The sequence below is a fragment of the Pyxicephalus adspersus genome, chromosome 7, assembly GCF_032062135.1.
Source record: "Pyxicephalus adspersus chromosome 7, UCB_Pads_2.0, whole genome shotgun sequence".
In the NCBI taxonomy this organism is placed as follows: domain Eukaryota; kingdom Metazoa; phylum Chordata; class Amphibia; order Anura; family Pyxicephalidae; genus Pyxicephalus; species Pyxicephalus adspersus.
In genome coordinates this window covers 19,887,764-19,914,353 of record NC_092864.1, presented here as the reverse complement: position 1 = coordinate 19,914,353, position 26,590 = coordinate 19,887,764, and the positions used below count along the sequence as shown (strand labels likewise).

Below are 26,590 nucleotides of genomic sequence, written 5' to 3'. Positions count from 1 at the left end.
AGCAATGCAGTGTGCTCAAAGCTGCAAAAGTAAATATTTTCTATCTTAATGTTGGTAATATAGCTAAAATTTCACTTTTTGCCTATATTCCTCATGCTCTCTCTCTCGCTGTGTCGGTCTCCCCCCATCATATATATATTTTTGTGTATTTCATAACGTGACCATTTAGACACTTCTGCTCTCATAACCTCATAGCTTCATATTTGCACTGTGGTCAAATTGGATTCTCCCAATAATATTTGTAGGATGATAAGGGAGAACAAGGGCCTAATGGTTCTTTGTGTAACAAATGGAGCCTTCCATCACTTACTATCCATCCTGGGATATTGTGATAACTAACAAGGATATAAAGAACTAAACATTTATTTAAAATGGATGCAAAGCATAAGAAAGTAGCACTATAGACAAAAATTTCTTTGCATAGGCTGGGTAGATATAACTTTCTAGAAAAAGAGCTCAGGTACCATGATGCAAGTCTTAAATGCTTTGATTTGTCTTTATTAGCATGATGGCTTAAATTGGATGTGTAAGGGTATTAACAAAAGCACCAATAATTTAAATCCCAATTTATTTAACCATTTTAAATATAAGACAGTGTATAATGTGTGCCATCTAACTACTTATTTCATTTATGGGTGTTGAAGTTGAACTAATTTACCTCTGAGAAAATGTAAGGACAGAACTGTAGGCTACTTGTGGCACAGAAAAACTTTTAGGTATTGTATGAAATTAAAAAATCACTTACTGCTTACTGATACACGTTTGTAAAAACTTTGTTGAAGGGTACAGTGTATTAACCTCTGTTACCCCCATTTTTAATGTTTTTTATAATTCTTGTATATTTATTAAAAGTGATTTTTTAATTTCATACAATGCCTAAAAGTTTTTCTGTGCCACAAGAAGCCTACTGTTCTGTCCCTACATTTTCTCATAAGTTGTCCCTACTCGGACATTAAGGGCTTAGGCACATTAACCAAATTAAGTGGTTTCTATCAATTTACATCATTATTAGGAGGCTGACGACGTATTTGTTCCCAATCTAATCAATCTAAATTTACCTCTTTTTTTTCTTTCCTCCCAAAGACCTTTTCCAGCTTTGTGATCCTCGGCCGTCTTGATTGAGGATAGTACAATGAGCTGTGTATATGCAGCTAAATGTACACTTAAAAAAAAAGATTGTGAAAAGGCAGGTAAGTTTGTTATATTGCAGGAAAGACATATCATGTCCATTCTGCAATACCAAGCTCACACTTTTTACTTTTTAGGTTTAGTTCCGCTTTAACTAGTCTTATGCTTTTCAATTGGATATACACTCCTAAACCTAATTACCTTGGCAGAGTGGTTTAAAGGTTTGCTCCAGGTATGCACCCCCTCCCCACATTCCATAGTGGGAAGGTCATTTTCGAGTGCTCATGACAATTCGTATTGCCTGTCCACTGGTGCCCTACTCTTAGAACCTAGACGTGCAGATGACATGATGATATGGGAGGGGGGGAGGCACAAACATAATAGGTGGATTACTGGTCCCCACAACCAGACATGGCACCAGTGAGTGACTTTAATATCTGTCCCATTGAGTAAAATGCTGCTTTTGGAAAAAAAAAAAAATAAATGGGTTTAGGTATTAGTAATTTAAAATTATATTTATGCATTTCCAAATGTGTTGGATGCCTGGTACCCCTCTGAGCTCTGTGGTTCCTTTTGCTAACTTAGCATATAGCATAGAAGTGATGTAGAGCAGTGTTTTTCAACTTTTTTTGAGCCACGGCACATTTTTTTACATTGAAAAAATCCTGCGGCACACCACAAATCAAAAATGTTACAAAATGACACTCTGTAGCTAATTCTTTTGTCTCTAAGAATAAACAAGAAAACTGTTACCTACTGCCACCCACTGACATGGAAGAGTATTACATTACTCTGCCAGTCACTACAGCACAGACACTCGACAATGGTAATTAGATAATTTCCCACGGTACACCTAAAGATCTCTCATGGCACACTAGTGTGCCGCGGCACAGTGGTTGAAAATCACTGATGTAGAGGTCAGCATGAGGAACTACAGTGCTCCGCCAACAACCAGGAATCTGACACACCTTTAGGTGTATTGTAGCAGAAGATTTTTTTTTTGCCGTGGTACTTAACAAAGATCTCGGTGATACAGACAATAGGACAGATGGGTATAACTGTATTCATTTACATTAGGGACTTGAGTCTTTACAAAGACACACTCTTTTCCTCTTAGAAGCTCTAATAATGTACAGTACTATATAATATTAATCAACTGTGAGTAAAAGGTCTCTTTGCTTTGCAGAGCAAGAACTGAAGTAGCTGATGACAGCAATCTAAATAATTATACTAACGATTCTGGACCTTTAGGTCAATGGTGCTATGATAATTAAATACATGAAAGATTTAAAGGAATGGTGCAAAAATAATTTATGCCTCACTTAACCTTATGGGTTTCTATACATTTCTTAACATGCTATTCAAAAGTATAATTATTTTAAATAGTGGGAACACAGCTGTATTTACAATGAAATATACAAATTTTTGTAACACAGTGCAATGTAGAAACCATAGGGTTATAACAAGAGCTTTCGATGTTTGTTTTCTTTTACAAACACTGCTGCATACCGGCTCTATTCATATCTTGGCATCTTGGTGCATTGTGTTAATGAATGGGCATTGAGTGATGTTAACATATGTTCCATTAAGACCGCTCAAAAAAAAGGGAAAGGCACTATAAAATGAAAGAAAATGGACATGTATCATTTTTTACAACACAACCACAATGCATGATAGTGCGGTATTATAGTAGTGAGGCATTGCAAAGCGGCTCGTCAGACCTGCATTTCTGTAGTGCACTCGGCCATTCAAAATTCATGGTACATTAGGTGTGCTAACATAACATTGGGTGCATTGCTATAACCTAACACAATGGCAAAATTTGTTTTGGCTCCTAATGCTTTTTTCAGGAGCAAGAGTTACTGAAGTATGGACCAAGGAAGCTATCATTTTCAGAACAAAGATGAATACAGATAGTCCCCGAGTTAAGGACATCCGATATATGGACGACTCCTAGATACGAATGGGACTTTCCTGCTCGTTCATGTGCAGGACGGGAGGAGGGAGGTTTGCATGACTTGCAGAAGAAATCTTTTGCTGTTCTGCAACCCTTTGTAAGTCTTTAATGACCATGACAAACTCTGCAGTTGTTTCTTTTTGCATATCAAAGCACAGCTTGCTGCAGAAGTTAATGAATGTATAGGCTTCATAAAGTTTTTTTTAGCTTTGTTTGTGAATAATTCACAGTGAGGATTTTATACAGTAACCGACACAATGCTGCCTAATAATATGTTGAGACAAACATCTGTACCTGTTCTAAATTATATACAAATCAACTTAAGAACAAACCTACAGTCCCTATCTCGTATGTAACCCGGGGACTACCTGTATAGCAGCCCAGGTAGCTTTCCCATTGTAAGTTTTCTGGAAATGTCTTGTGTAAAAACAGCAAGCAATGGCCAGTTGTGTGTGTGCAGCCTTAGGTGACTCTAGTCATGCAATGGCTCAGGCCTTCTCATGTGAAATGATATTTATTGTAATAATTTGGCAAAGGTTCACAGTCAGCTCCCTACAAGAATCTTGTAGAGAGGGAGGATGCTTCTGACACCTCCAAGCAGTCACACGGTAAATTACTTTAGAAGCTTTAAAACGTGTCTCCCATAAGAACACTTCAGGCTTCCTGACTGCTCCCAACTGGAGAATTCATAATGACTCTGTCTGCGTCTCCTGTCGCCAGCTGTACTACGCTTGTGCTAAGTTTCCTCATAGAAACCTCATAACAGTCATTGTGGTTTGTGTTAGCTTCATCTCAAAGGACCCTGTTTGTCAGTGACTGAAAAAAGTGATTATAATTTCCATCATTGTGACCAATCGGGTGCATCATTTGATATTTTAGTAAAAGTGGGAAAGTAAGGGCTAGGGTAGCACGTAGGGTAACACAGACAGTTCTCTTTTAGTCATGTGGCCCACTGTAACCTCAGAGACCTTGGTAGTGAACAGGTTAGAGGAGGAATACTGAGCTTTGCAATGTATCAGTATCCTCACAATTACTGCAGCCACTCTCAATATTAATGTACTGGGTGGTCAAATAAAAGTCAGGCACTCTAATGTTTAGTTGGACCACCTTTCTCTTTGATTATGGAACACATTCGCTGTGGTATCATTTTGATAAACTTATGCAATGTCACATTTATTTCTGCCCAGGAAATACCAAGATTGTGTTGATTATTGTGTTGATTATAATTCCCAATGGGGTGCAGGTCAATGGCTGCCAATCCATGTGTCTCACTCTCCCTGAAATACATTTTCACCATTTGAGAATGAATAATCCTGGCATTCATCATCTTGGAACATACCTGTGCCATCAGGGAAGAAAAAGTACAATTGTGGAAAAAACTGATCATTCGTTCATAACATTGCTGAACTTAAACTTGACTAGCTGAAACAACACCAGAACATAACACTCCCCCTTTAGGCTTCCTGACTTTTTTTGGCCAGGCAGTGTGTTTATAGTATTTTTATCATATTTTTTGGAACATTTAAAATATGGATAATTCTATTTTCTGAACTTTGAAATATGCTTTTGCGTGCCTACTTCTGGATTCAATATATTTATTATTTGATATATTAAAATATATTTTTTTCCATCTGTCTACCAAACAGCAAGATTGTAAGATGTGTGGGGATTGCAAGAAAAATCTGTAAAGGTTTTCCGACATTGTCCAAAAAAACTTTTTGCTTGGATTTGGGCTATCATGGAATAAATGTAGGGATCATTCACACAAGCTTCATTGGGCTGAGTTGAGCTTTGATTCCCAATGCAATAACAAATCAGTTTGCTGTATGGCTTTAGTTGACATCAACATGCTGCACTGGTGGCCTTAAAAAAAGGAAAACGAAAAAATACATGTTGCATTTGAGTGCCTGCCTTCTAACCTGCTGAAATTCCTCACAATGCATGGATGAGATGTAATGCATTTCAATGTGGTGCACACCACATCTAAAGCATATAGCACATCTAAAGCATATACATTTTGCTGAATAAAAGAAAAAAAAAGAATCCAATGCATGTTAACAATGCATTACAGCAAGTGTTACAAATCACACTAATGCACACATTGTAAGTTCCATGCATGCTGTGGTGTAAACAAGTCTTTATTTGTGATAGGGGCCTGTGGGTATTTGTGTACCTGCTTTACCTTCACCACTTGATCATTATTTTCAATTATAAACACAGCATGTCTGGAGGCTGTTGTATGAGACATATCAATTATGTGAGCCTAGTGAAGCAAGAAAGATAGCTGTGGCGCTACTAAACCTGTGGAGGACCACATTGCATTCAAATTAACCTCTATGGTTTAACCTTGATGATGGCTATAGGACCCACAAATGTACCTAAACCCAAGAATAAGTCATTTAGGTACCGTAGTTGTTGTATACTGTGGCTGCATTAGTTTGTATTTTACAGGTTGCATGTACATTTGCTGAAAGTACAGAAAAATATCTGCTGGTCCTAATAAAAATGCAGCACCCTTGTAAGTTCATGTATCTAATGTTATCAGTGTCCCAAGCTATCTTCTGTGAATCACTATAATTCAAATACTAAGTGCTTTAATTATGTAAATCTGTAATGTTCTTTCTTTTTCAAAATGCAATGGAAAACTATTCTTTTATATAGTTTTGGGACTATACTGCACTATTGCTATACGCTAGTACAAAATTATTCAAACAGCATGAATGGAATGCCCTAAGTCAGGGGTGTCAAACTCAGGCCATACAAACAAACTCAAACTATACAATGGGTTTTCCCCAGTGAAATTTATGAATTACTGAACAAACAAAAATGTCAGATTTAAAGTCATATTTATGATTGGCTTGGTGCAAAATCCTACTGTGGATTAAAGTAACGGGAATCTAGTAGAGTACATTCTGATGCATATTAACCCTACCAGCTTTATCAATTTTCCCATTTTTTCCCCATATATTACCTTCAATTTAGGGAAAAGTCACATTTTATTTTATATTTTTTTCCACTAAGGACTGATTTTCACCAGCCAACCTGATCCTCCTAGCAATTCTGAGGGGCAGCTTTGACACTATGTTTTACGAGTTGTACTTGATTTTGATTGGACATATTCCCACCTTGTTCAGAGACTCAACATGTTGGTGGTCAGTTTTTAGGAAAACAAATATCTCAGTTCCACTAATCTTTAGTTGTATTCCAAATCAGGAGAGTTGCTTATGGTGACAAGGCTGCTCCTCTATAGAACAGGAAATAAACATTGTCTTCTTGGTGCCGGTGGCAAAGCCACCAAGTAAAAAGGGGACCAATGCATCTATTAAGACTGAAAAGATGAGATCCATCACCATTTTGATTTGGGGTTCAGGTACAATTTGAAAAACACAGACTACATGCTCACCAAATAAGCGGTAATACTGACATGAGATAAGAGCAATTTTAACACTCTGACCTTACCTTGAAGTTTTCAGAACCAGATTAGAGATAGTGTCCTGGGTAAAAAGACAAAAAGTGCCGATGGTAAGTGCTGGCAAGTCATATATTAAAGCCATATTACCAGAAAACAGCTGGTGCCTAGATACCATGCGTAACCCATTTCAAGAATTGTTATTTCCTGTCCTGTCTCATTCTGATGAAACTGACCATATTACTGAGTAGTGATAGCCAGGAAACTACTCAGCAGCTCTGTAAATGTAATGCATAGCAGGGGTTCAAAGTAGGATGAAAATCCCCGGGGAGGAAGGGAGGACAAGCAAACCAGTGTAAAGGTTTATCCCTTCTTGTATTTCCAGCTACAACTGCCAATTTCCATCATGGTAGATCTTTGCATGCTGTGCTGAATGGAGGTTTTACCACTCCAAGATTGTCAACCCCCATGGCTGCTTGCCACCAACAATCACCTGCAGAGATTGGCTACGGACAAATATAACAGGTTTGTGTTTAAGAGGTGTTTATAATGTATTGCTTTTGCAATGTATTCACCTTGGTTTGTGTAGAGAAGCACATACTGATTGTAACCCATTAACAGTAGTTCTTAGTGATTTCTGTACATACCTACCTGTACAACAATGTAAATGCTTTGCATTCAGTTATAGAAAGTAGTGGTCAGAGTTGGCATTGTAATGTCTTGGTTTGGCTGCTACCATCTGTTGGAAAGAGCCATAGAAGCAAAAAAGAATCTTAAAGGTTGTTTTCCTGCTTTTATACTGCCCTATCCAGAGACTCATGTCTCCTACCTACTGCCCATTACAGTGCTGGAATTTATGAGTGTTAGGAGACTTTGTTTCAGCCATTCAATCCTTTAACTTTTGGGAAACAGTAGTAATATAGGGGTTGAAGGAAGGAATCAGAACATAGTGAAAGTAAACGTAAAATGCTTAATGGATCAATGGATGCTGCAATTAGTGAAAAGGGAAAAAAAAAGTAGAACAGGCAACTGTAGGGGTTTTTATAGAATGGTACTGGCCTTCAGGATTGTCTTACTGACAGCATCAAGTTCGAGGTGGCCTCACAACTAAAACGTGATGCCTAGTGAGTGGCCCTAGAACATGATCGCGTCAACTTGTTGCATAATGGAGGATCACTTCTTTTGAAATAGGAATTGCAGAATCATGGACAATTTACAACCTTTGTCAAGGACAAACTTTGCTTTACAACCCAACTATGTATTTTCTACAACATCAAAAATATGAGTAGGTTCCATTAATAAAAACTATGGGGCTTTCATCATCATCCCTAGCAAAGGCTTCATTTTGAATAATTTATTTTATTGGTCTTATGATGTTATTTTGTTTATCAAATTTCAATGGACATAAACCCACAAAAAATGCAATATATTGCAGCTTGCAGTGTTTATTTGTGGTGGCTGCAATTGTTTTCATGTTTTATGTTACTTGAATATCATGTCAGTGATACATCTTCAGTTCTGGAGTGAGGAAGCTAACGCACTGATCTCATTAACAATGTGCAGCTAATTTTTGAAAATATATAAGAATAAAAATCAGCAACAAGTAGTTCAGGATCAGCTGGCATGATAAACAGATGTTCCTTGAACTTATTGAATAGAGAATATATATAACAAAACAAAAGGAAACAAGAGAATAACATAAAGTTATAATACAATAGAGTTTACACACACTTTATTGGGACTTCTGATTAGATAACTTTACCCACCAGTTGCTGTGTGAGATAGAAAAAAAAACATTTCCACATTTATCATCGTAGGAAAATCCATTATCTTTTATTTATTTCAAAAAGCAATTCCTAATATTACCTTTAATGTACAAAATATACATACATATTAAGGCCTTACTATCAATACATTTTTCTTTACACGTGTTACATAAATATACATACACACATCATGTAATAACATTGAAAAAAGCCAAGGTAAGGTATGCATTTTTGAAACCAGTAAAAGATAAAGATATACTTATTAAATTAAAAATATTTTTTTTTCTACCTCATACAGTTACTGATGGGTATAGTCGCAAAAAAACAGCATTTCAAACCTAACAAAAATTAGGTTCACCAGCTCCATCCAAAAGCTCCAAAAAAATGCTCCTTTCTAATGTAAACTACACCTGGTTATCACTTACCTTTATGGCAGCCTGTGTCCTAAAACACCATTGTATCTGCTCTCCCTAAGCTAATCGTGGTTCCTATTGCCAGTTTTACAACACTACAGAATATAGGGGCCATTGAGATAAACTATGGTGTACAGCAGGGCTAGAAGATAGCCAACACAGATAGCAATACCTGCATTGACCAAAGATCTGCAACACCGTAGAATTTTAAAGCCAAGGGCCACAGGAAAGGTAAGTCTGCCCCTTCTTTTACAGGCTGGATTTATTTTACCTTGATACTAATGACATGGAGACGTAATCAAAATTATTGTTAAAGCTCCTCAAGACTGGAGAAAATTGACTATCATGGGAGAACCTGGGTGATCCAGCAAACCTGGAATGATTTGCAGACGTTTGGCAACTAATGACAATTTTTTAGGAAATCCATTCCAGCTTTGTTGAATCAATCAGGTTTTTGTATGATAATCTTAGAGAGCTTTATTAAATCAGGTCCTATGCTCAAAAGATTCAGTGATATTACAGCTATTCTGCTTCTACTGTTTCCTAGTTTAGAACAGAAAATGACTCTTGTAGTGTGGAAAGTCAACTCATCTCGACTAAACCGATCATCATTATGTTTTTGTCAATGGATGAATTTTAAACTACTGTGCAATGATTATTATAAAGCACTCCACCTGCTGTCATGTAATCATGCTAATTCCCCAAGGAATACATTAAAGTGGTCACAAACACATGTACTTGTAGTTGTATATTTTTAGTGAACGCAAGGATTGGAAAATCTCTTCTTTTTTACAACAGAAAGAATAAACACGTGAGAAAGAAAAACACAAATAAAAATGCTTCAATGCACAAACATGCACAAAATGATGCTATAATTTTCTGAAACATGCTACACAGACACTGTATAGCATTTTTATTACAGACGTGTAAAAATGCCTTAAAGTGCAAGCTAAGTTGGACCTGAACTCAGAAAGTAAAGATGTGCTATCCTGTATGCAGCATCTAGAAATTTAACATTTGTGCCTTAGCAGTTTTGTGAAATATCTATCTTTTGTCCTCAAATTCTTCCTAAAAATAATAATGCACTGTTAGTCCCAGAGATTTGGAATAAGGTTTGGCCATGTGAGCACTGTGCTACTCACTGCTCTTCTTGCTGGAGAGTAAGCTGTACCAGAGAACCTGCAGTGCAAGCATCTCCCTGCTTCTGTTTAATTACTTTTGTGGATCTCTGCTTCCTGACCACAACCCCACTAGTAAGCAGATCACTAGTCATGAAGGAGGCAGCTCTTATATAAGAAAGTAAGGCCTCTTTCAGATGTGCAGTCCAAAACTGTGCAGTTGACCACTCCAGGCACAAAGCAAACTGTTGTTATGTGACCAGGAGCAGCAATCCACATCTCAGGTCAACACATTTGCACACCCTTGCATTAGCGTAGGTAGAGCAAGAATGTGGCAAGACGGACATGTCCCTTTTAGGAACCACACAACAAATGAAAGCGTGTACAAATGCCAGGGCAAAATGGTTCCCAATAGCTCCCATTTGGTGGAGTGAAGTTGTTGTGTGCGATAAACCACTGAGCTTTACTTCAAGTTTGTAACTAGTCTAAACCCCTTCTCCTCTGCCACAATGATACGCAAGGCATGGAAAATCAGTAATGTGTATGAGATCAGCTGCAATCCAATGATTCCATTTGCTTCATTTTTAATTGACGAAACTCCCACGGTTTTTGTTTTCTTAAAAAATCAAAGAACACACAAGAATACCAACTCATTTTTATAAGAGTGTCATCTATTTCTCATTGCAGTTTACCTCTTTCAGAAAACAGCCATTCAGCAAAGAGATAATGAAACCAACCCTGAAAACAACAAACATAGAATTCTTATATTTTTTTTTTAAACAAAATAAAGTGAAATAATAAAAAAAACCATTTTTTTTGTTTCTAAAACCCATGGTTAAAACCTGATACAAACAGGGTAATTTTTAACCCTTTAGCAGTGACTGTCAAGAAGCCTCAAGTTCTGCAGGCTGCCAAAGAGTTAAGCTATAAGTATATTTATATATATATATTTATTTTCATATTTATTTTCTCTCTCTCTCTTTACAGCAATCATTGCAAATATAGAAATTTGTATCTGTACAGTGTAATAGTGATCACAGTTTCAAATGCAGCTGTAGGTGTCAATGAGAGCCTCCTCAAAGTCTGCACTGGAAGACTCAGTTGAAATTAAAATTAACGTAAACAAAAAGAGTAATGTTCCAGTCTTGTCGGTGTTATTTCATGTATTCTTTTTTGTTTTGTCCTGCAGATGAAGGGAAGGAACGAAATTCCACACGAGTCAAACCACGCAAGGCGGAATATGAAAATACATGCGATTAGGCGTACAGTTCAGACCACTCCCTCTAGCACACTCTTTAAGTCTTTTTTTTGTTGATGTTTTTTATACTTTTGTTTAAAAAATGTAATTCCTCTTCACAGTTTTAGTGTATATATAGTCTTCTCTGATTTGGTGCATACACTCACCTTAAGTGAGTTATGTTTATTTCAGGCCTTTTATTTTCATATTATGATATATATATGTATATATATATTTTTCTTTCCGTTCATTAAGACAGTTTAGAGTAAAAATTAGCTGCTGCTAGTTTGATTTTGGTCCTGTTAACCTCTTTTCCACTAGAGCCCTACAGAGGGCTGTACCCACAATGCTCTGCTGGGCTCTCTGGCCGGGGCAGGGTTAGGAATTGTAAAAGAAAAAATGAAGTCACGGGTAGCTGGAGGCAAAGGGAAGAGGTGAGGACTCAGGACTTGTGCTGGGCAGAGACACCCTTCCAGTAGTCTAAGATATCATGAAGATCCTCATCTTTGGCAAACTGGACCTTTTTGCGCAGAGCGTGGCCGGCTGCCATGTACTCTTCCTCTTTGTGGCGCTTGCGGTGGAGTTTGAAACGCTCCCAGATGCTGTGGGAGGGCTTGCATGAATATTCTGGACTTGAAGAGTAGCTTAGGTTGTGGTAGTGAGGTGAAAGTTGGGAATAGGCCAGTTCCCTGGGTCTGGGCCGGGTTAAAGGTTCCAATATAGAAGTTTTACGCACTCCCATGTTTTCATGCTGAGGAAGAGGCTGTTGTTGCTGCTGCTGTTGCTGCTGTTGCTCAGACTGATGTGAGCCTGGGTAGGAGTGCCGATGCTCTGTGTATTGGCGAATCTTTTCAGCTTCTGCTCTCAATATGGCAGCAGCTGGAGTCACAGTGAGGATGGTGTCAGCAGTTGGGGAAGTCTTCTCAATGTATTTTGTTTCAGATTTGTGTGCCGATCCTTCAGACCGAAAGGATCTGGGGCTGCGGATAGATCCACTGGAAGATGTGCTAGAGCGTTTTTGTGGTCCTTCCATGCTATGATGCCTCTGTAAGGGGTGACCGTAGCTTTCTTTATACACTGGGGAGAGAAAACCATGTTTGCTTGGTATCTGTTCTGATATTAATACTAGCTGGGGCTCTGCTGTAGACACAGCTCCAGACTTCACCCCTTGAAATGAAGTGGTTTCTGATTTCAAAGCATCTATACAGTTATTAATAATCTGGTTAACTTTGTCCACTTCTTTAGCAATGGTGGATATCTCTGCCACAGAACTCTGTGTGTCTGGGGGCATTGACAATTCACAATCCCTTCTCTCAGGCTGTTCACCAGTTCGTACTTCCATGTAGTTCCCTTTTGTAGCCTTAGGTGTCTCACTGGTTTCTATAAGTTTGTATTGCTCCACTTCCCCCACTGATGGCAAGTAGGGAATGCGTGACATTGTCTCTGGACCCATCATCTGACCTTGAGACAACTGGCTGATACTGGGGGTCTCCATTTCAGGACCATATTTCAGTTCAATAATTGTTTTCTTCATAATACTACCGGCCTTTTTGTGCTTTTCCTCTTTTTGGCGCCTTTTGCGCAGGCAGTAATAGACGATCCCCAGAATGATGACCATACCAAACAGGCAGCCAAGGATAGTCATGATATAGTGAGTGGCGGTGGAAGGCGTAGGCACATGTTCTTGTTTGGTATGGCTGCGTGTATAGAAGGCTATGCAGGTGTGGTTGAACCTGAGAGAGTTGCGAATAGATGCAACACAGTAAGTGTAATTTGTATTGGGTTTTAACCCATCCAACTTAATGGATTCTTTTTCTGACTTCAGGTTCCGAATGTCAGTAAAGAAGCTATTATTGTATTGAACCAGGATGTACATCTTGCTGTAAGGGTATGGGATTTCGGCAACTAAAACTGCATCGGAATGCGTTTCTGTGTTTAAATTAACACTGAGACTGACTTTGGAATTGGCAGGAGGAGTGTAGACATTAATTAGGGGTGTAGTCCCATCTCCAGAAAAACACTCTTCTTCAGAGCAAGGGCTTTCAGGAGGGCCAGTGGTGGCTTGGTACCTTTGAGATGTCAAATGTGGCATCATTGTATATGAACCGTCTTTGCACAGAGCGGACAGCATGCCAAGAGCATTGCGGTAGTTAGATCTTCCTTGACCCAACAAAAAGTAACCACTGTAGTCCGGAGGGGAATCGCACTGCATGCGGTCAAAGGTACGTGTCATATTTGTGAATATGTCCAACCACTTTAGGAAGCCCAGAAGCTCACATGAGCAATAGAAAGGATTACTGTACAGCTCACACACAGTTAACTTACTGAGACCTGCAAAGGTGTTACTATCCAGTCTCTGGATCCGATTCATTGACAAGTCAATGTTCATAATATTTGGGCACTCCCAGAAGGCATTAGGAGTCACAGTTTCGATGAGGTTCGCTTGGAGGTAGAGATACTCCAACTTGCCCAGCCCCCTAAGAATTCCCTCTGTCAAATTTCTTAATCTATTGTAGCCAAGCTGGAGAACCTGCAGATTGAACTGACCTGCAAAAGCTCCATCTTCAATGTAAGACACCTCATTCTTGGTGAGGTTGAGGTACGTCAGGTTGCCAAAACGGCTTAGTGATGAGTAGTGGACACTCTTAATTTTATTCTCGTTAAGCCGAAGGTCCACAATGGTGCTGTTAATGTGCTGTGGTATAGACTCATAGGGTGGCTGGTTTTGACTGCAAATAGCTAGCCAAACAAAACCTTTGTCCCCTTCGATTAGCCAGCAGTCTGCTTGTACTTGGCCCGTATATAAAAGGGCAAACAGAACAAACATCCATAAACAGAGTGCTGGAATTTCTATTCCTTTTTGACCTGCCATTGTGAATTATGCTCCAGAAGCAATGCTCCTTGGTATGTTCTAGATTTGTGGAATAAAGTAAATTATAAAATGAAAGTGATGTCCCCTTTTTTCACTTTTCTCCGCATCTGTACAATATAAAATGTTCTTAACATTGAGCGTTAATTCCAGTTCTTGCCAGAGGAAGACTTGGGATGAGTCGAACAGTCTACTCTGTAGGTGTGTTGGAAGCAAATTCCTTGTGCATATTGAAGTCTGAATCTGGAGTCCCCAAAGACTGTTGCTGGTTTTTCTCTAAGAAATTATTCTGAAGTTTGCAGGCCCATCTTGTTTAGCCATTGGAGGTCCATCATCAAGATGTATTCTTCCAGGCAGTTAAAGATTTCACAGTGCTCCAGACGTCTTCCTAAAAAAACAATGCAGATATGATTATATATTTAATATTGTTTCTTTTTATCTTTCAAAACATTCTGGCTGAAAACTAAGAGAAAACTCTCAGTACAGATATTAGCTGATGACAAATTATATATATACCATTCTGACAGAGTTCCTGCAATAAAGGTAATTACACCAAAGCTAATAATGTAACACACAATAAAACCTTCAGCTTCTATATTGTATTGAGTCTATATTTTAAAAAAAAAGTTAGTTCAAAAAGTTACTAACATCTATACAATAGGTAATATGCACTGGTGGGTAACATTTTGAAAATTAAAAATGATGGTTAATCTACCAGTCCACGTCATAATTATATTGGATAATATAATACTTTCAGTCTTATATAGTAAAGCTTCACACTCCGGTTACCCGTCCTCGACCTTGCTTTGTTTCTTAAAGAGTAATTCCAAATAGCAATTTAAAGCAGTCAGAGAAGTCCACTCAATTTACATTCATATGAGTTCTCTGTGAGCACACAGCAGACAAAATTTAAAGCACATCTCACAGGGTCACCAAAAGTGCACTTTCCTAAAACTTGTTCCATAAAATTTACTTCTGCTTGTGTAACAAGTCCAACTCAAACAAATTTTAAACAGAAAGATGGATAAGTGAAGAGTTGCTTTTTGTGTTTTTTGTCTATAGGACATTTTGTATTGGAGAAGTGGCAAGAGACAGCTATGCTGATAAAATGAAGGACTGGGTTGTGTCTCGTGCTTGCTTCTCAGCGATTGATTTTTACATTTGAGTGGAATGTACCTTGCAAAGAGTCAATAAGCTAAACAAATGTACTGGCTTCCAGCTTTACCGCCTGCAGACTCGTTCTGAGTCAATGAGACACTAGTTAACCAAGGATAACATGACATATTTGAATCTTCAAACTTTAAAACATGTTGGCTAAAAGGAGCTTTATTATTTTAATTCTGGCAGGTTTGCTTCTGGTAAAGAAGTCCATGGGACAACATTAATATCTAAAGCTAAACTCAAGGCAAACAACTTAATACACAGAGGAAATTTAAACTGTTTGTACATATAGGAGTTGGTTTTTCTTTCATAGGATTTAAATTTCTGTCCATCCATGACTTAAGTCTTTAAACCTTGCAGTGTGGAAAGAATCCCACAGCAAGCATAGATTTGACATTACTGGAGTTACATAGTAAGTCAGGTCGAAAAAAAAAAAAAACCTTGGTATAATTCGTTCCATGGGAAAAAATTCTTCCTGATTCCATGATGCAATCAAATGTTCCCTGAATCAACAGTCATCCTTAAGTTCATTACATTTATTTATGATGGCACTGTTTTGGACTTTTATAATAAGGACTAACTAGTACCCTCATCAATGGTAATGTAGTCTGGGCGATCCTTTAACTAAGCTGGAAGACAACAAATGGTAGATATCAATTAAACACCTTTACAGGCCAACTGTATGGTGCTTTCTTACCAGGACGTTTCTCACCATAATAAAGATGTTTCAAGGCCACATGCATACGCTAATATAAAAGAATAATAACGCAGGGTCAGCTGCTCTGAAGCATCAATACAACAGACATTGCCTTATTACATATTGCATCAAAAGCTATTTTAATTATTTTCTTCTATGCCCAATAATAACATATGGGGAAATAATGGAATAGGTTGCCATTCCTCCAAACCTGTAAGCAAGTATGGTAGAATAATCTTTTTCTTTCCCAACTTTTGACTTTTTACCTATTTACAGTCTTATAGTGAGTAGTTTAGCACCTGGTACTAAAAGAAAATACCATTTTATAGCATGTTGTTAATGAGCAGCGAGGAGAATGACCTTGAAGTTGACCTCTGATGTGTTTAATCCCCAACATTACAAATCTTAGGCAGTTCATTTCTGTCTTTGTACTTTATATACAAGTTTCTCTCTCACCCAAAATGACTTTCTGTTGCCACACAGTCGTGTAATAAACACATTTTATCAGGAGTAGAGTTTAATTTCAGCTCATTAGAGCAAGCAATTTGACGGTTATTTGCTTTCCAGAGTGTGAATGGAATGGCAGCATTAAGAAAGGAGAAACATAAGAAGGCTAATCTCACAGTTTACTGGATTGCTGTGACATGTCTAGGGAGTGGAGACCTTGTTTTAGACCAAAGGATATTTCTTTCATACTTCTTTTTTGCAGAGAAACAGATACTCAGAGGACATCTGTTGCATGCCATATGGGAAGCCAGCCAGCTAGCGACAATCATTGCTTTCACAGGCAGCAAGAAATGGATTTGTCTCTCTATTAAAGCTGAATGACAGAGGAAAAGTCGAAGCTGAATTACAACAGGCTGTACATGACTTTAAATTGTAATCACAATGGAATGAACACAATATAGTATATTGAATTAAAGTAAGCTGTCATGCCAGGACTGGTCTGCCCATATGGCAGTGTTGACACATACCAGAAGGGCTGGTGGGTCTCAAAGCACTTTTTTGCCTTGGAGAATCTTGCTGATTTTCCAGATTTATTAAAAGCAGAGTTGTTCTTTGCCCACTTAAGGCAAACAATGGGTTTACTTCAATCCTCCCATCCCCAGCAGTATGCTGGCACTATATGGCAAGAACCTACTTTATATCTGCTTTATAAGGAACCTGTCTTGTCCATTTAGGGGGGAGGGGCATTCATCTTTTCTGTGATACCCTCCACCTTTTTTTACAGAAATACCCCAAACTATTGGATACTGGGTAGTAGCCAGGATGGAGCACCAATGCACTGGGGAGAGAAACCCTGTTTTAGTTCTGGCTAAGATGCAAATCAATCCAATGCAAATTATCCAATGTCATGTCACCCAACCACAACTGTATTTTTAATGGCTGACCTTTGGGTTTTATCATTATAAATTCTTGCTGTTGTTATCTGATTTAAAACCATGGTCACATTTTATTTGGCAGATTATTCACTACTGAAATTCCTGTGCAGATTTTAGAGGGTTAAAGCCAGCTCCACTCTCTGACCTAATTGCTGCTTTGCTATTAGAAACAAAATGGAAGACTCACCCAAGCAGAGTAACACAGAAATTAAAATGATGAATTACAAATTATAAATGTTTAATCAGGCATGCACAAAGAGAGGGGATTTGTATATTTTTTTATCGTTAAAAGGCACCAAAAGTTAAGGCAAGCGCAGGCTATTCATTTGCCTGCAATAATTCAAGCAGACAGCTCTAAGATGGCACAGAAAACCTTTATTAATGATTAAATATACCTGAAACGGCTCAGTGTACATTCATCAACTGTCAGGCGCCAAGACAGTGGATGGTATCCAATATGTACATAAACTATCTGGATATGAAGATAGGATGCAATCATATATACACAATAGTTGGGTAGGATATATTGGGCTTCATTTATTAAAAAAAGGCAGAATTCTAACATTAGATACATTGCCTATGGCAAGATGAGAGATTTCAGTCATTTGTCTATTGCTTGTTAGAAAATGAAAGGTTCTGATTAGCTTGTGGGTGATACAAGTTTTGTATTTTCTGCAACATGGACACTTTTTAAAAAATAAGTATCTTCACCTGTCTATTCTAAAATATAACACAAAATCTAATAACCCCCCCCCTTAAAAAAAAGTACATACCTGCAGCAATCTAAAAGTACCCTACATACGGAGAAGCCAGGAGGGGACAGGCAAAATATCAAGAGGTGAAAAGGAAATTTAGACAACTTTACAATTATTTTTAGGCTTGCCTAATTATATGCTACTATAATTTAAGAAGATTTATACCCCCCTATGTGTTCAAACACTGGCTAGTTATTGGGTCCACATGGGTTCAACAGCCACTGAGATTATGAAAATCTAAAATATTCAACATTTTTGAATTTCATTACCTTCTCATATGTACACCACTGCAAGTTTCTCTCATTAACATACCAATAGATTCATCCTGGTATCCCATGGTTTCCTATAGACATTCACTTTCAGCCACTGGATGGTCCTGCATATATAGTAATAACATGATCTGCGGCACAAATAAAAACACTACGTGGTAGAGATGCTGGGACAGCCAGAATTCATTGATCTCTTTTAATTTCCAGAGAGAAGTCATTGCTCATATGTCCATAAAAAATACATTATATGCTTGAAAACAAACCTGCTATGACTTAAGTATAAACCTAGGAGAGACAATGTGGAAATCACTTGTAACATTCAAAGTAGTAACTAGTAGAAATGCCAATACAATGATCATGGATAAATACATCCACAGCATGCTCTGTTTAAAACATTTACTTAAAAGGAAAAAAAAAAATCACTTCTGTTCATGGTAGTTGGTCACTAGTAGATGGCGCTGTGTCACCTTGTAAAGTGTGTAAAAATTTAATAATGGTCAAGATGTTTGTTTGTTGTACACTTTACATAAGGACACAGCACCATCTTGTGGTGTGACCCGAGTATAAACCTCTTTTTCGCACTTTTAATGTGTACCTAACTTAATAACTTAGAAAACAAAATGTCATTAGGAGCTAGTACTATTTGACAAAAGAGAAATGTAAATGTTTATTTCATAAAAACAAAATATAAATCTCTGGCTCCTGATGGCTTGTTGTTTAGGCTCTACACTGTATGGCACATCATGTAGTGTAGAACCATGTGGACAATGTACTTCCTGATCATGCGCAGGATGTGTTACAACATCAGTGGTCATCCAATGAAGAAGATCGCCCAACTTCACAGAAGTCAGTTGTGGAGCTGGTGCCAAAGATTGCACCTTCTGAGCATGCAGCAATTACAGGCCCTGGAGGAAAGCTGCACACGCGCGTGTGCTATATTCGTCAGACACTTACCACCCACTAAGTTCAGTTCTGCTTTGTGACAAATCTTGATTTATACTTAAGTATATGTATATATATATATATAATTTACTGCTTGTGAAGAAAATGTATTAAATACATAAGTATAAATATTATATTGAAATTTTTTTTATTAATGTTAGTCAGATTCATTCCTTTTTTGAATTTGGCTAAAACCGCAGCTCTTGTTATGTGGTATTTTATCATTTTCTAATCTATTTTTATATATAACAGTGATGCAGAAGTTCCTTTAGAGAGAACATGATGCTGAAATAATAGAATATAGAATGTTTTCGCAAAGACATTAAACAGATAAAAGGACTGTTCAGCTTTTTATATCTCTATAGATAAAGTAGCAACCAGGTGCACCGGATAAATGGCAGGAAAACATTAGCTGTTCAACAGGTCGCCCATATATTTCTGGATCTGTTTAAATATAATGTTTATATGTTTGACAGCATTGCACCTTTACAGGTTAGATGTCAAAGTTTTGAGTGGTATAATAAGTAGCATGTGTTCAGCTTGCTTGTACAGTAAACAAAGCCATATATCAAAGTACTCTTCCCATGTTAAAGGCCTGCTAGAGTGAAAAATATTGTATTCTGGTAAATGTATCTGATTATTACCTGTAATGATAGTATTTAATATATGATCTCTTTTTTTTGATATATTGTTCCACATTTATGTAGAGACCAAGCTGTCCAAGGGGGTTTGAAGAAAACATATACCTCGGCAAGGAGTTCCTACATTAGTTAGTATTTGTTTTTATGGATTAGGTTAGGGATAAGTGAATTTTTCCAAATTTTATTTAATCAATGTTTTTCCAACTAAAGCAAAAAACTGATGAATCTTTTTCTATTATTTGCATTGAAGGCTACCTACTGATAAAGTTATCAAAATTGCTCGGGAAGTGTGTGTGGGAGTGTGGGAATGTAACCAAAATGAAGGAAAATAAAGCCAATTTGTTTTGGAAATATATGGTTTTATTTGTGGATGGTAATCTTTATTAGTCAAACTCAGCCAGGTGGGACTGATGCTATAATGTTTACATTTAGAATGACTACAGCTGGTACTAGTGGGGTTATCCACTTTATGTAGTGACGTAGGTTAGTCTGCCACTTTAGCTTCTGTCATTTAACCTGTCCACAAGCTCAGACTCCTGTGCAAGAAAACATCACTGCTCCACAATTGCACTCAGATGTCCAGAAAAAAAATCCAGGACCACTACTGGGTTAAAAATAGGCCCCTGGGAGTGGATAACTATGTGGTTCTGTAATGCCAGTCAGAACAAGTCCTAAATAGTTATCTCTTAGCACCACATCGTAGACTAATTAAGATTAACAGCCACAAATAGATCAAAATAGCAGCATTGTCAAATTTCTTCCATCAGTGCAACAAAAACTTATTATATTTCAATCAGAATAAGGTATGTTTTGCTTGGATCATCTCTATATAAATTATTTTATAGGCTAGGATTAGCCTTTTTTTTGTTTATTGCTTAAAGTATATTCAAAACTACATATCCATCCGAGGGTACCATGCCCACGGGGTGACAATGCTGCCTTGCAATTTCACTGCAGAGCGAACAGCATAATCACCCTGTTAAAGGAAGTGGAAAAATAACAGATATACTGACAGAATCAGTAATAAAACAATGTTACCGAGGGACCTAGAAAAACAACTGAATCATATATATTATTTTTTGCTGTTGAACAAGGTTAGGGTTGCTGGTTCAACAGGAGGAATGCACAATTTCTGTTTACTTCAAAGTAACTTGCTCTTTTCTCAAAGTACCATGCTCTTTCTACATTCATTCTCAAAGTGTCAGCCTCAACACTTAAAATCTCAAGTATTTTGGTATAAAGTATTTACATGAGGCACAGAACATGATGAAGAACAAGATACTTAAATGATGAAGTGTTCTAGTTTCTTCTGGCATATTGCTGCCTATTTGAGTGCTATCACCTCTGTGAAGCGGATGTTCCCCCAGCACCTATTCTTCCATAATTACATTTACATTGTGCTGGCGGTTATCTCTGCTGTCCTCCAAATGTGTGAAGAATACGCTCTCCCAAATACATAATACTCATAACACGCCATATAACTTACCATTCACATAGGCAACCATTTATAATGGAAATTTAAAAATCTGACTTCTTAACCTGAATTAAGAACTAAACTGGCCTGGCCAAATCCATGGTGGCATGAGTGAAGTGAAGAAGAGATTGCAAATGGTGATTATATGCATGTAGGCATTATACCAACCTATCTGTTCTTCTGGTCATCTAATATTAGGTGCATGTCTACCAATTCAAATTTTACTTTGACCAAAAAACAGCCCTAACACCTTCAACTTTGGTCTAAAGATATCCTTCATTTCCCACACATATATCCTAATGGGAGAGAACAGCTCCAATAACATTTGTCCACTGGCTTTATTTTGTGAATATTTCCAGGTTTATTTTAGAAATTACTCAATGAGCAAAGTGCAGCGATCCGTGACAACTTTATTGTACTGCCCTGGCCTTAATAATGAAAATTCTCATTGCTGTAGATGACTGCACTTAATGCTTTGCTTTGTCTGGATAAGTCGGTATATCGTGTGTGTATATGTTGTAACAAATTTCTATTAAAATGGTGACATTTTCTTGCATTGTGGAAGGCAAGCAGTTGCAGGCAGCAGTGTTATAAGAAAAGTCTCACCTGCATACCTCAATTATTTTCAAGCTCACTGCAATCCTCAAAATTTAAAGTTCTGCTTTAAACACCTGTCTTGAAGGGCATTTTTGATACACAGTTAGGTTATAAAAAGTTTTCATCGAGTTCAGCCATTAGGGAAAAATCCCAGATAAAAAACCTTTAGACATAGTTGATCCAGAGGAAGGCAAAAAGACCTGGTTCAATTTGCTTCCTGATCCCGTGAGCCAATCAGATGTTCCCTGGATCAACAATCTCGGTTATCTCTACTTTAAAACTTTAACATGCAGTTATATTCTGTGCTTCTAGTAAAGCATCCAGCTTTTTTTTTTTTTTTAAAGTAATTTATAGTACTTGTTGAACTCAATTCCTTTTATTAGTTTAGTTGCCCTTCTCTGGACTCTCTCCAATTCCATAAAATCTTTTTTGTGGCTGTGGCCCAAAACTGGGCTGCATATTCCAGATGAGGTCGGTCTGACCAATGCTTTGTACAGGGGCTGGATTGTGTCTCGATGAAATATACAGAGTTAATTTTTTTTTTTTTAAGTAGCAAAACTATGTAAAACATACTGTATAATATAGGTAAATACAAACTAAGATTTTTCTAACCTGAATTAACAGTAAAAGAAACAAAAAAGGATCATAGTTTATACTGGGGTCATTCCACTAGATGGCATTGTTTCCTCATGTAAAATGTATAACAAATTCTTGCTGTGCAGTTTAATATTATAGAGTTTATTGTACACTTTATATGAAGACAGAGCACTATCTAATGGTGACCAATATCCATGCACAAAAGATTATTTAGGAGCAAAGGCTCCACCAATTCAAAATCACATAATACTTTAACCTGTATCCTATGACTATGTATTTACATTGGTAGAAGAAGAAGGAAGAAGGCCAAAGAAGATGGCGGCTCCGTACCGGGCTGAGGGAGGATACAAGGATGATGCGGGACCCGATCGAGGAAACCTCCGGATGGGTCAACGGATCTATGGGATTAAAGGTAGGTGTGATTTTTTTATTTTTGGTTTAACTCTTTAAAGGTTTTTTAATGTTAGCTGTGATGGCTGCATTTTGTGCCCAAGGATTATACTCGAATCAATGTAGTTTTCCTGTTTTTTAGGAAAAAGTAAGTACGTCCTTATACTTGGATCTGTTTATATTCAAGTAAACATAAGTATTAAGCCTAATTTCGGAAAGCTGCCATAATAGAAAACTTTAATAGTATTTCACAATAAAATATTGTAGGCAGCAAGGTACAAAACATTTTAGCATTGATTTAAAATATGTCTTGCTACTGGCTGCTTTGATTTCTCATAATCAAAACATAAAAAATCCATCATAGCTGCAGGGCTTGGTAATACCAAGCAAGATAACTTACAATTGTGAACATGCTATGCATGTAGTTGGTATGGGTATCCCTTGCCAGTAGGTTCAGTCACTGAAAAACTAACTTTTGGGTTTTGGCAATTTCAATGACATTAGACAGTAGTGGACTAGCCATGGAAAAAAGTGGAAACTGCATTTAAGTCAAGAAATTAAAAACCTCTGCAAGACTGTTTCTTAATTGAGCCATCTTGAGACCTCCTTGTGCTAAAGATCAGTAATAGAAAAAATCTATAAAGTGTAATATCAAATACATTTACTATTTTCACACTGAGAGCTCCTTCAAAAAAGTTTATTTTAAATAATAATACTGTTAATTGGCATTCAAACACTAGAAGGTATTAACTACAAAGGATTTTGCATTGATTTAAGCATATTAATGATACTACAAGTGTCTCTAAGATATGTATGAGGACTTGTTTTTACAAGAATAAGATCAAAATGTTTTGACATTGCAGACTTTATTCCAGACCTGCCTGGTGATTGTAATGGATTTTTATGAAGGTTTGGCAGTATACGGAAAATATATTAAATTCGTACTCCGTTGCTGTATGGAAATATTATTTAATTCACATTTCATGTGTCTATGCTATATTGCTATTATATGCAAATTGTTTCTATGACATTTTTATATTTAAGAATCGGAATGTATAAAAGAAAAGTTCAGTGAAATCAGAATACTTACTGCAAAGAAATTTAAACTCAAAAAGAAAATTAAAGGAAAACTTCATGATCTTCAGTGTTTTTTTCAGTTTGCCTTTTTATAATTTACAAAATCAAATTGTGACAATTGAAAAAAAAATCTTCCATGCAGTACTAATATTCTGCTTTAGAAGCCATGCTGCCTTTGTAAAAACTGGCAAATCAGAAAACGCATAGTCTGATAACTGGCACAGACAAGAGTTCAAGTCCTTCAGCAAGTAAGCAAATAAAGTGACATATATACAATGTAGTAACTAAAAATAACAGAATGTTTTGGTTTTAGGAGTCCTGAAACAAAGATTTATGCCTGCAGATCTTTTTTCCTATGTCCTGTACCAGGCTGTCCAGCAAAAGTGACATTTATCTAAGCTGAGCCGAATTCGACTGGCGGGGATGCTTATATTGGGTAACTTTAAATCATATCACTTAAAGTAAATGTAAATATGCTGAACATATTCCTATGAGGTATCCATAGGAATGAATATGGTTGCAGTGAGTGCTATTTTTAGAGAAAAAACTGTGTGAATCCAAGCAGGGCCACAAGTAAAGGTAAGTAGAGGACCTAGTGGGCAGGGTGGTAAAAGCATCGAAAAATATTGTCATCTTTCAAATACATCCCTACATTTTTAATTTGTCTCTTACTTAAAACTACATATCCATCTAAGACAACTCTGTGCACAGGGCAATTTCACTGCACAACCAACAACATTGTAATTCTATTACAGAATAAAAAAGAACATCCCAGATAATTACATAAATAAACAAATAAGAAATAAAGAATTATTACCAACAAAAAAGAATGTGTCAACAAAGAAACAAAGGGCCTGATTTATTAGAGACTGGAGAAGACAGTATATAAAGAGAGAACCTGGGTATTCCAGCAAATCTGGAATACATCTCTAAATCTATTATAAATAATTTATTATTTGACAAATGTTTTCAATCCTGGACCAGATCCATTCCAGGTTTGCTGGATTACCAAGCTTCTCCCATGACAGTCTATATTCTGCAGTCTTGGAGAGTTTTAATAAATCAGGCCCAGTCTGTACCAAACTGACACAGTCAGAAGCATATCCATAGAGACACAACCACTTTCTTACTGACACAACCGGGAACATGACCATAGATACACAATTCTTTTCTTGACTAATAGAACCTGAAACATTTTTTTAGAAACACAGTCAATGCTGATGTGAAACAAGTACATGAACACAATAAGTACTTTACAGATAACCAGGAGTATGTCCTCAGTGACCAAGTTTTTATCATACTGACACATTTAAAACTTTTCTGTGGAGAAACACTCTGCTTTTCTGACACTCTGACACTCTACTTTTCTGCTACAACAAGCAATGGTCTGTAGTGACATAATAAGATAATACTACTCCTACAGCACCCTGCTAGTCAATACATTGCATAAATTCAATTGTCTGGAAGGGTGCTACAACAGGACTGGTTTGGTCAAAGGGGAAAAATGTATCTAAAAAGGTCAGTGATCTTTATTACTTCTTTCACTGATGTCCTGAGAGTATAGTGAAATGAATAGTGAAACCCACTAATACACACATCACAAGTTGTGACAATGGCCCTGATTTAATAAAGCTCTCCAAGGCTGAAGAGGATACACTTTAACCAGTGAAGCTGGGTCCAGCAAACCTGGAATTGATTTTTTTCAACATTATTTGCTTGCAAAAGTTTTTAATCCTGGACCAGATCCATTACAGGTTTGCTGGATTAAACCGCGTCACTGATGAAAGTGTATTTTCTCCAGTCTTGGAGAGATTTAATAAATCAGACCCATTAAGGAATGGCATTACAATGTACATAACACATCCAAACCACAGAAACACTGAAAACAGAGGTAGCAAGCAGACATACTACTAAGACCCACTTGATAACATCATGGCGATAGTCCTTGCACAATGGATATTCCCCTGGAGGCACAACGTTATTTTCTGTCAAAGTAAAATAGGGATGGACAAGATATTAGGAGGGGACATGGAAGGCTGTACTGTATGGACATTAGAGATTGAGCACCCCTGATGTTGAACTTTAAGGTGGTTGAGTTGTGTTTCTGCAAATATATGGCTCTGTTGTTAATATTATTATTTTTATTATAACTTAAGTTAAATACCTAATACTGACAGCCAAGGGTGTCAAAGTGATGACTTTTATGTAGAGAACCTGGCACCCATTAACACCCAATCAACCAACATTATCTAGGCCAGCCTTTTTTAACCTTTTTACCCCTGAGTAACCACTAAATTAATTTTCAGGATTCAGAGAACCCTTACTCAACTGATTTAGTGGTATCAGTGGGAACAAAGCCTCTTAAATTGGTGGCCAGAGGAAAGGATCCATCCCTACAGCGATGGCTAGAATAACACCTTTGGCTCTACCACGCAGTGTTGGCCCCAGAACTAAGCAGGTGTCATCAAACGGGAAGCCAATTAGCCACAGTTTGGGGAACCCCTATAAACGTCTGGAGCAACCCTGGGGTTCCACAAAAGCCTGGATTAAAATAACTGACCTTGACCTTTCCTTTCTCGTCTCACTTTTTCTGGTCCATGTCTTAGCATCACATATGGGCATTACCACAGCTTCCGGTTTTTGAAAGGATCTGGTTGCATAAAGGACCACAGAGACCTAGTGATGATGCCACTCGGTATAAAATATTGTAT

General features: G+C 37.3%; 1 protein-coding gene across 5 annotated transcripts in view; it reads right to left on the bottom strand.

Annotated features, from left to right (window-relative positions):
* Nucleotides 1-8,291: 8,291 nt before the first annotated feature.
* The window catches only part of ELFN1 (extracellular leucine rich repeat and fibronectin type III domain containing 1), a 344,736-nt gene continuing 326,437 nt past the window's right edge, over nt 8,292-26,590 (bottom strand). For 3 of the 5 annotated variants that reach the window (XM_072417760.1, XM_072417762.1, XM_072417759.1), the window contains one exon: nt 8,292-14,285. In XM_072417760.1, coding sequence (XP_072273861.1) covers nt 11,471-13,900 — 2,430 coding nt within the window. In that variant the 5' untranslated portion in view covers nt 13,901-14,285 and the 3' untranslated portion in view covers nt 8,292-11,470. Of the gene's footprint in view, nt 14,286-18,204; nt 18,293-22,693; nt 22,811-26,590 lie in introns of all 5 variants that reach the window. The other 2 variants (XM_072417763.1, XM_072417764.1) reach the window with 2 other exon arrangements.